Genomic DNA, 11,363 nt, shown 5'->3' with positions numbered 1-11,363 from the left:
ATAGTCGTACATTGGTTGTCCAGGCCTTTGGATGTGTCTTCATTTACATGTTGATCTATCCACCTAAATGGTTTAAGTTTTGAATTGAAATCTAATAGGATTTAATATATATAATTATAGGTTCCCATTCTATCACATGTCTAGATCCTCTCTAAGACTCTAACCATCCAATCCCTTCTGCACGTATTCAACAACTAAGAGGATTTGGGAACATGGCCAAACACACATGCACGTACTCCCAAGTCATTTCAGTTGTTAGATGTATTATGAGCCTCCAGTGGCACTGGAGAGGATCTGCATCTATATCTCTGTATTAAACCCGAACTCAATGCTAAACGTAGTCGAACATCATAGAAGCAAAATATGATGACAAGTTAGCATCCTACCGAAGCGAATCCAACGATTTGGATAGACTTTGAGTGGGATTGATTAGGTCTTTTTTTTTTTTTTTTTTTTTTTTTTTTTTTAATGTTGAAAAGAAAATTGCATTAAAAATGAAAACCAAAAGTGTCATATGCTACATGAGCTAAACTGTTTTTCTTTCTTGGCCATTCGGGCTTAATCCCTGTTGTCTCTAAAAACAATAGAACAACTCCCACGTCGATTTAGTCTAGAAGACTATGTTCAAGAGATTTAATCCCTTTGCTTGACATCCCTCAAGTTTCAATTCCAGCGCGCGCTCCCCGTATAATTTAAACATAAGCAAGCAAATGATCGATTCCACTTTCTAGAAACTTGACAATGAACCACTATTATTTAAGGCTAGTAAGTACATTGGTGCCTGTATGTATCATGGTTTCAAGTATTGACTGAGATCGATCCTCGATCTTTAATCGATCCTGATCGATTATTCATATCGCTTCAGGGGTAAAATAGTAAAAAATTGGTATTTTTTTTTTTAAGGGGCAGAATTGATCGATACCCACTGATCCGATCTAGATCAGTATCGACAGATACCGATATCAATACCAACAGATACCGATACCATCCCCTAAACCCTTGGTGCGTACCCAAAGACTTGGTTTTCCCACATAAGTAGGGGTGTCAACAAGTTGGTTCTGGTTAATTTACAAAATTTTAACAAGTCACAAAAGAGTTTTTTTTTTTTATACCTAGGGTGTCCGAATCTTTGACCTGACTAGTCCATGGGGTCACTGTGATACGAAAATTTGATCATGCGACCTCACTTTTAGATGCTGAATGCCAACTACGCTAACCCCTTGGGGTTCAAAAGAGTTGATCAAGCTATAAACATGCTACACTTGGTTAGTACCACTTAGTTAGTAGTGGTAATTGATTCTGATCAGGCGCCTACTGGGCTACAACAAGCACCATAAACGCCAAAATAGTAATCAAGCTAAGACTAGCACTGAATCTTTTACTAACCAATTGATCTATTTTTGGGCATTAGCTATTGATTGCAATTAGACATACTGGTGGGAGCTAGCTTTTGACACCTATGCGCATTACGGTTGCACTTGCAAAAAACAACTCTTAATTACTATTTACGTGTAAACAAGTGCACAAGTGCTTTTATAAAAAAAAAACATTAAAAAAATATTACAGGTTTACAGCTGAGTTGATGATCTTCATGATTCCACCTTTATATCCAAACATACCCTGTGTTAGAGAGCCTTTTATCTATTCCCAATTCAAAGTCCAAAAGGGAAACCTATTTTTTTCCTTAGGGGAGTTACCTTGGCAACCCTACTCTAAAAAAGATAAAGATAGTTTCTTTCCATGTATTGATTAAGATAATTCATATTATAATTTAGAAATTTTAAATATGATGAAAGAGTTTGATTTAGCCATTCGCGTGTCTAAGATTTTAATTCCATCTTCGTCCTCCTTTCGGCGGGAAATTTAATCAAAATCATCATCATATATATAAAAAAAAAAAAGTCAAAAGTTGCATGCTTTTTAATCCTTTTTCTACGACCATTGGGCTGTAATGTTTCAAGAGAAAAAGAAAAAAAACTTTAAGCTCTTTTTCTTATTATATGGGCCACTTTAACTGAAAACTAACTAAAAACCCAGCCCATGTAGAGATGTAGGGAGGGCATCATTAAATTCCTCTTGGGACAGCCAAGCATATTAAGAGTAGGACCAGCACCGCTAGTTGTTAGGTGAGGGTGCCATAAGATCATGAACCCACCACCACCCATTCAAATCATTATATCCAATTATACATCCTATCATTGGTTGGCTGTTACATGCTTGTGATTAGGGTTTACAATTGGACTTTAGGTGAAAAACACAGCCCAAGGCCATCCCAGCCCAGCCCATGCATTCTCCCTGCTTACGGGGCCTAGTCCTTGACCCCTCAAATATCCAATATCCTCTTTTGACAGAGTGCCCCTTCTGGGACGGGGAGTCCGTGAAGTGGGATGGGTGGGCCCGTGGGGTCAACTTGTTTCTCGTGTTTATTAATGATCATGACACGTGGAAAATATGTGTCAGATGTCAGTAGTGTGGCGTGCTCTTCGTGGACTCCTCTTCTATCCTATCTATCTGTCTTCATCTCTACCCCATTTTAGTAAAATCACTCGCTTTACCCCACCCAAATATAAACTGCCCGCCAAATAAAGCCTCTCTCTCTCTCTCTTCGTTGGCTGGCTTCCCTGATCCATAGTTTACTATGGGCTACTGCTCTCTTTTGCGTCTACCCTGCTGCTTAGGTTTAAGCATTTAATGCCTCTCTCTCTCTCTCTCTCTCTCTGTCTCTCTCTCTCTCTCATTTAGGTTGCAGATCTGCCATGGAAATAGGAAAGCTCCTTCAGTTTGCAGCTGCAGGTGAATCATCTCTCTCTCTCTCTATCTGTTCCTCTTACTTGTGCTTCATTGTTTTGTTCGTGAGTCATCACTTCACACTTTCGTAGATTCAAGCTCTGTTGAACGAGCTTCCAGCCTTTCGCGCGATGGTATTTGCTTGTAAATGGGAAGATAATCACGTACGGACTCATTACTGTTTTAGTTTTCAGTGTTTTGCTTTTGTATTTCTGGATTTTTTTTTTTTTATTTTTTTTTATTCATCTGGATCTTCATATTCGAATTGACTGTTCAGATTCTGAAATTTTGTGATTTTAAATTAGTCCTAATACTTGAGATTGATCTTTTTTTCTTAGTGATCTTTGTTTTTATGAGAAATTTGGGGTTTGATAGTACTGTTGAGTAGTTATCTGGCTTTTTCATGAGATTAGATGTTTGATGGATGGCATTTGGCAGGTCTACGGAAATAATCATTTTGGATTCCTTTTGTCTAATCTATCGTCTCTGCTTTTCTCTTTTTCATAAATATCACGTAGATCGGTAAAATCATGGCAGGTTTTCTACATCCTCTTTTCCTGTTCCTCTGTGGTTATAGATCGGTAAAATCTTGGCATTCTTTCTTAGACATTACTGGTGTTTTTTTTTTTTTTTTTTTTGGTAAGGTCATTACTGGTGTTTTACTTCTCTTTTCTGGTTGTTCTGAAAAGAAAATTGAAGTTTGCCTCGATTCACCTTGCTTTTTCTTCATGATTAACGTGAGATACTGAGATCCTACTTTACTTTCCTTTTTTCCGTGATCTTTTGAAGAAAATTATTATTCTTTTGAATGCTATACCTTTCTTCGTTTTTTCTTTCTTTCTTTTTTCGGTTCTATTTAGAGATCCTGGAAGTCTGTGATTCGATTTCCGTCCTAATTCTGATGGGAAGTAGATGCGGGGAGTTCCTGCAAGTAAACCATCTTGCAATTCTCACTTGTTTCCTGTGCTTTCTCTTACCCTTCTGAATTCCCCCTTCCCTTGTTTTGACTGCATCCACTTATCTCCCTCTTCCCCCAACCTCGCCAGTCTTTCTAGGTTTTTGACTTTTGAGAGCGAATTTTCGTTCTACTTGTTCCGTGTTACATGTTTCTTCCTTGGGTTTCTTTTTCAAATCTGGCTTAAAATCTACCGATCTCGGTATGTTGTTTGATGGATGTTCTTCCACTCCAGAATAAATTGGTGAATGTTTTCGTTAATTGCTGCTGTTTTCGTGTCTTTCGCCGGCCAAATTGACTGTGTGGATGAAAACAAAAAAAAAAAAAAAAAAAAAAAAAAAAATTTGACCTACATCCTCTTTAAGTTCTTGGAACACTGTTATTCACAGACAGCTTCCTCGTTTCTTGTATGCCCTAGGAACATATGCATTTCGGATTCCCCTGTTCTGGTGTTGACTGGCATCTTTTTTATTTTTATTTTGTTTCTTTTCTTGTGTATTAAAATCCTGAACACATCTTGCCATGTATTTTTCTACTATTTTACTCTCGTTTTCGGATGAGACCTAAGAAATGTGCTGACTTTGTGTTTTTTTCTTTTCCTTCTTTGATTAAAAATGAAGTAATCTTTACGTTGTTATGGATTATATAATTCTTTTTATTAACTGGATCTCGTCTCGGTCAGCTGGTTTTCTTATCACTTCACGTTTCCTGCAGAGGGGAAGACTAGGATAATCAAACTCTAGATAAAGTCTTTGTTGTCTACAATGAAGTTTGAAGCGCAATAGTTGCAAATCCATGTGCGAGAATCTTTTTTATGCTGAAATAATCTCTTTGGCTTGTGGAATTGAGAGATTTGTCTGTTAAAACTCCAGAGGAGAAGCCTAGCCCCTTTTCTCTTCCGATGCTGCGGTTTTGGGCTTGAGCAGATAGATGGGTTGCTGTCTTTCGGTAAGTAGTGGCATCAGTAGCACTAGTAGCAGGAGCAATGGAGAAACGATATCTTCATGTTCGGGTTTCAGCTCCCGAAGGAGCAGGAGAACGAAGAGGGCATTTTCTGACCACGTCACAACCTTGCACCATCTGTCTTCTATACCTAATCGGATATTCACAAACGGAAAGAGCAGAACCTCTTGTATATTCACACAGCAAGGGCGCAAAGGAATAAATCAGGATGCAATGGTTGTGTGGGAAGTAAGTAATGTTCTTTCTATCTAGTTTCTTTATGATCATGGAGGTCAATTTCTTTCTAAATTGTATGTTACTCTTCTAAATTTAGGAGTTCCTCCCAGAAGATGCAATTTTCTGTGGAGTCTTTGATGGTCATGGCCCATACGGCCATCTTGTTTCCCGGAAAGTGAGGGATGCCCTGCCATTGAAGTTGCTCTCATTTCTGCAGTCTTATGATTCTAAAAGAAATGGCAAGAACAGTGGTTGTTTCGGTAGGAAAGTTATACAGGACGAGAGAGAACCTGAGAAGGAGGCCTCATCCGAGGATATCTTGGGCTTGCCATGGAGAGAAGCTTTCTTAAAGTCATACAAAGCCATGGACAAAGAGCTAAGGTCCCATCCTACCTTGGACAGCTTTTGCAGTGGTAGCACCGCTGTCACAATTGTTAAGCAGGTGCCTAAGTTTAAAATAAAAATAGTGTCCTCCTTTTCTCTTTCTTTTGGCATCTTTTTCCCCACTCATTTGTTTCTGTTGTTTTTCCTTGTGATTCTAAGGGGTTGAATCTTTTCATGGGAAACATTGGGGATTCTCGTGCGATCTTGGGATCCAAGGACAGCAATGACTCCATTGTTGCCGTGCAGTTGACAGTTGATCTAAAGCCTGACTTGCCGAGTATGTCTTTTTAAATCAGTTCCATTCATAATTCATATGCTTTTGTTTCAGTAGAATATGCAATTTATTCTCTCTCTCTCTCTCTCTCTCTCTCTCTCTCTCTCTCTCTCTCTCTCTCTCTCTCTCTCTCTCTCTCTTTTGGGGAATAAATTGGTAAGAGATTTGATCATTTTCAGGGGAAGCAGAGCGCATTAAACGGTGTAGAGGAAGGGTTTTTGCATTACAAGATGAACCTGAAGTTCCTAGAGTTTGGTTGCCATTTGATGATGCCCCTGGATTAGCAATGGCTAGGGCATTTGGTGATTTCTGTTTGAAGGATTATGGGGTGATCTCTATACCTGAATTCTATCACAGGATCCTTACAGAGAGGGATCAATTCATTGTTCTTGCTTCTGATGGGGTAAGTCTCTTGTCCCTGATCTCTGCTTTATTTGGATTTCATGATTGTTCTTATCCTGCATACAAAATTCACAGATCACATATCCAGTTATCCATTTGAGCTGCTTGCCTTCAATTGATGTTGTGTATATTGCTGAACATCAAATGAGGGCAGTGGTTGAAAATATGGATTTGGCTTGTCGCCAATTCTTGATCCACCAATTCTTCACCAATGATCGACACCTGTTCTCAAAAGATCCAACTGCTGAAATAGAAGTTGCTTTTTGAACTTTTAAACTCTTATCCCCAAACCACCAAACCACATAAGCACCAGACCGTTGAAACCCATAACCACTCTCCTTGAACGAAGTCTGCAACGAAAAAACCCCAAACCCTCTTAGGTTCTCACTTCCCCTTTGTCTCTGAGATTCTGATTCTGCAACTGAAGTAGCTCTGTGCGACAATTGGCCATCACCACATCCTCCTGTTCTTGCTTGAGCTCTGATACGTGAAACCCTAACAAAAATGCTGAATTGCCTTCAGGATAGCTATAGCTAAGAAGTGCGCCGGACCCTTGTTCGCCATCCTTGATGAAATAAAAAAACCACCGAATTGGAGTTTTTATTTACAGCCTGACCCCATGACCCATCAATGAATAAAAAAGAAACCAGATCTCCAGCTTAGGTAAGCTCAAGATGGAAATTGTAGCGAAGGGCAACATCCCTGCACTGTACCGTTAGCTAAGTTGATCAGAGCGGTTGAAGACCCCAAATGTGAAATCCCCATTTGAGGAGACGCAGTTATCATTTTCTTCAACATAGATCTTAGAACCAAGAGGGATTCGTGAAGAAACAACTGAGAAAAGCAGAAGAGGGGATGGGGCAGGGTTGCTCGTTTTGCTGGTCCAAACATAGAAACTCTGCTTTTTATCATTTTTAATTAATCTTCAAATATTTAAAACGAGTTTAAAATCTGTAACTCGCAGTGTTAAACAGATGTTATTGGATTTCAGCCATGGATTTCATATCCAACAAATTAACTCAGAGATTGTTTGGTTGTGCAATTCAGCCAAAACTGCCTTTCAATTGAAACCAGAGAGTTTTCTTCCACCTAGCACCCCTGTTGTTCCTCCTGCTCACCTCATTCTTCTGTTCACAGGTAGAATGAAAAAGATGACGAGAGTGGGGATTAAAAAGTTAATCTTAATCTTTCTATTTCCTTCTATTTAATATTAAGATTCTACAGGAACATCTTAAAGTTTCAGATCAATCCACCGATTCTGGAGATGAAGGGGGGGTTTTTTTCCTTGGAGTCTTCATTCTTCACAGAGTGTGGTTTTGGGTTTCAAAGGTTTGGTGGTTTGGGGATAATAGCTTATAATTCAAAAAACAACTTCTATTTCAGACTGTTGGATCTTTTGAGGACAGGTGTCGGTCATTGGTGAAGAATTGGTGGAGAGTTGGTGGATCAAGAATTGGAGACGAGCCAAATCCTGAAAACATCCCCCTTCTGAACCAAAACACACATTCTCTGCTTCATACAGTAGTTGCTGATTCCATCATCATTAATATTCAAGTGAATTGATGAAAATTTGGCATTTCTTGTGTCAATCTCATGTTCATATTTCAGTCTAGGCCTTGAAATTATGTTAAAACATAGGAAATTGAATCTTTCATCTTCTATCCTGTTCAGAAATCTATACAACAGCATAGTCAAATAATGAATGATTGTACCATGGGCAGCACCCATCTGCAAACTTGAACCAAGTAAATGCAATAAAATAAAATACTTTTTTTATGCAATTTATATGGCACACAAAGTGTAACAAGATTTTCTATATAGCTTGATTTGAACATAAATGTATGTTATTTAACTATGAGTCACTGATTTTGTACATACCACCAGTTCTAATGTATTGTTAGTTCTTATTATTTGGTAAGAGAGTAAGAGAAGTGAAAAGTTGTTTCTTTAATTTGAAAACATGGAATGCATTAACTCTGCATATTCTTAAAAGTCCAACCAAGAAAAAAGGGAATACTAAGGTTGTTAGCCATGATATCAATGAATCCCTGACCCATATATGAGGATCCTGTATCACTGTTTGGAAGTTACTTAGCCACTGTACCTTTTGAAATATATATAGGTGATGTGGGCGTGCTTGTCATTTTCTTTTATTTATTTATTGTGGCGTGGGTGCTTACAAAGAGCAGCTCCGCTGCACGTAGGCTCAGTGCCGGACACATGTCTATTCATCTTCCAGAAATGCCCCTTTTGTGCCCTTAATGGTAGTGGATGGGACATGTGCCCGGGTTGAGCATACATGCAGCACAACTGAACTCATTTACAAATGGGTGTTTTTTGGAAGACACCCTCCTTTGTAGTATAGATGACACCTAGTGACCTAGGCAACAACTAGTCAATTGAGTAAACCATCCAAGATCTTCTCAACTGCATGAAGATAAAGTTCATCTATACCAGGCAAGATTTGTCATTGTAGATGGATTTGGCACTGTCGACTCCACAGGTGTTGTTTCTTACCTTGTATAAAAGACTACAGATTATTACTATAGTTTGAAGGAGCGTCAAAGTACCAGTTTTGGCTACCTGTTGTTTGTCTCTCAAAAGTTGAATATTTCTTTTAGTATGGCCTTTCGAGAGCCCGAAAGTATATGCAGCATTGTCACTACTACTTTTAACTGTGTATCTTACAAAATGAAATTGCTATTGCTAGTTGATTCTAGATTTCAGTGAGTATATGTTGAAAAAAAAAATATGTACTGTATCTAGAGTCCTAGACATCTATATTTCTAGGGTTATGTTATCATCATACATGCAAGGTTTATGCCATTGACAGGTAGACTTGCTCCCTTCAAATTACAAGTTGTATAACCATTGTATGCATATTTTATCAATGAAAGTCATAGCTTAGGTTGCTGGATGACTTTAGTGAAGGTGATTTAGGAGTAGCCTTGAAATGTGATTAGTGGAGAGAAAGTCATTTGAGGTGGCTTGGACTTGTGTAGGAATGGTCTTTGGATGATTTTGGGTGGAGCTAAAAAAACAAAGGGTAGGCCATGAATAACTTTAGGGGAAGTGGTGGGAAAAGATATGCATGGCTTATAGTTAACAAATATGACCAAGAATAGAGTTCAATTGGGGAAACAGGGTTTGTGTTGCTGGCCTATTTATTTGAGAACAGTTGAGTTGAGGTGATTTGGTTGTCTTTGACTAGACACATGCTGTTGTCAAGGATTGCAGTTATCAATTTCCAGAACTTTAAAATTTAGGATGTTGGGGTATACCATTGCGAAAGTTTGGCCGACATCCACCTAAATTGTATTACAACCTTCTACCAGGGAAAAAGGGACATTCAACCTGTTGAATGGAATTAAAGGTGGCCAATTTTTCATTTTAGTGAAATAAAGATCTATGGCCTGTAAAAGTTAAATAAATTGAAAGGTTAGAATCCATTGACCAGGTTAATCTTTGGTTTAGGAATTCTGTTCAGTGGGGCTTTTTGATGAATTGTTGACAAATCCAATCCCTCCATGTTGTACAAAATTTATGGGATGATCAAGTGGACTATATTATGTTCTTTTTTTTTTCCTCTGATAAGTAGGCCACAAGGGGAGTTGAACCCTTGACCTCATTATTGTGAGGAGTTGGTCTTTACAGCTACCACCCTTGGTCTATATTATGTTCTTACTGCTAGAGTATCCCAATTCCCATCCAAAATTAGTTTGTTAGTTTAGTAAGGATAAAGAAACTCAAAGACATGAGGTGTCTCTCATTTTTAAAGGACTGAAAATCCTCCAGTGCTTTAAGTAATTTTAAGATCCTTGCTGCAGGTCTGGGATGTGTTGAGCAACGAAGAAGTGGTTGAGATTGTGGCCTCTACCCCAAATCGATCTTCAGCTGCACGAATCCTAGTCGAGTCAGCTGCTCGTGAATGGAAACTTAAATACCCCACATCTAAAATGGATGACTGTGCAGTGGTTTGTTTGTTCTTGGATGGTAAGATGGACTCTGAATCTGATGAACCAGAGGACCAAGGCATATATACTGCCACTCATCAAAGCCAACATTCATTCAATAACACAACTGAGTCAGATGATGGACAGATCCCAGAACCATCTCTGCAGAGGAATTTTACAGTCAGATCAGCTGAAGACAGTGATCCAAACAGCAAAATTCTGGTTGCTGTGGATGAAAGTGATGGAACCGTGATGATTGAGGATCAAAACTGGTCAGGTTTGGAAGGTGTTACTCGAGTCAACTCACTTGTTCAACTTCCAAGATTTTCCGAGGAGAGGCGAAGTGCTTGATTTATGTGTATATGGAGTGCGTCCTTGACTGCTCTTTTGTATTTCCATGCCCTAAAAGCCTCATAGTTTCTACAAGGAAATCTGAATTCTTCTCATGGTGGCTTCATCAATTGAAGGTTTAATGAATATTCTTGTTACCCCACTTTTTCACAATTGAAAAACCCTTGGTTTAGATCCAGAACGTGCCTTAAATTCAGCCACTTTTATTGGTCTGCTTTGGCTGTTACGCAGGTAATGAAATTTTTTACTTTTTTCCCAGGGAGTTTGGTAGGAATGGTTATTCTCTGCAATGAGTGTGGCGGTGTGGTGAGCATTGGATCACTGAGAGCATTCGGGCACGTGCCCTGAGGTCGTCTTAGCCATTAGATGTTCATCGCTCCGCCGCACTCACTGTATAGAATGTTTTCATGCTCACTTAAAAAATGTAACTATAGCAATGTTGTAGATCAGGTGAGACTTAAATTTTATGGATAGATAAGCCTCTTAGACTTTTTGTGTGTTATATGCTAAAAGGCCAAAATTTGGGATGTAGCAAAACAAAGCTTTGAAAATTTGTGACAGAGGAAAAGCCATATGGACATGCATCGATATAGTATCATGGATATACATGGGATACATGGCAAAACAATGGGCTATATTACAGGGATGTAAATGGATCGAATATGGATTAGATGTGATTGGATCTGGATATTCCTTGACTAGATATGGACACCTTAAAAAGAATACCAGATGCGATTTAAATTTGGATTTTTAATTATCCATTACATCCTTGACTTGTGTGATCTTTACCTTTATCCCCCAAATGGATACAATTTGCTTAATATTCATGGCTCTGAGTTGCCTATTCTTCATAACCTACTTAAACTTCAAGAGCCCCTAAAATCATAAATTAGTTTATTTTTTTATTGGGATAAGGTTAGGGATGTTACTGGCTTTCTTGGAGCTAGTTCAATCAATGGGAGGGGATCTAGGTATACTGGCCGCATATCGGACCTTTTCCCTTTTTATTATAGTTAATTATCTATTTAGATTGGATAATTATCTTTGATATAATTTGAATTTGGATACGAATACCCTC

The 11,363-nt window shown here is 38.5% G+C and overlaps 1 protein-coding gene across 3 annotated transcripts; it reads left to right on the top strand.

Annotated features, from left to right (window-relative positions):
• The first annotated feature begins 2,604 nt into the window (after positions 1-2,604).
• LOC122093691 (probable protein phosphatase 2C 52) lies at positions 2,605-10,463 on the top strand. 3 transcript variants are annotated; one of them, XM_042664090.1, is made up of 7 exons: positions 2,605-2,793; positions 2,880-2,951; positions 4,457-4,933; positions 5,019-5,363; positions 5,465-5,582; positions 5,759-5,982; positions 9,809-10,463. In XM_042664090.1, the coding sequence occupies exons 3-7, from the start codon at positions 4,673-4,675 to the stop codon at positions 10,283-10,285; spliced, it is 1,425 nt and encodes a 474-aa protein (XP_042520024.1). In that variant the 5' UTR covers positions 2,605-2,793; positions 2,880-2,951; positions 4,457-4,672; the 3' UTR covers positions 10,286-10,463. The 3 variants fall into 3 exon arrangements, with proteins under 3 accessions (XP_042520024.1, XP_042520023.1, XP_042520026.1); XM_042664089.1 differs by lacking the exon at positions 2,880-2,951; XM_042664092.1 differs by lacking the exons at positions 2,605-2,793; positions 2,880-2,951 and adding an exon at positions 3,745-3,944.
• Positions 10,464-11,363: the final 900 nt, after the last annotated feature.

The sequence above is a fragment of the Macadamia integrifolia genome, chromosome 11 (genome assembly GCF_013358625.1).
Source record: "Macadamia integrifolia cultivar HAES 741 chromosome 11, SCU_Mint_v3, whole genome shotgun sequence".
NCBI classification, from domain to species: domain Eukaryota; kingdom Viridiplantae; phylum Streptophyta; class Magnoliopsida; order Proteales; family Proteaceae; genus Macadamia; species Macadamia integrifolia.
Note: the sequence above shows the minus strand (reverse complement) of the source record. Positions and strands in the feature narration are given on the sequence as shown.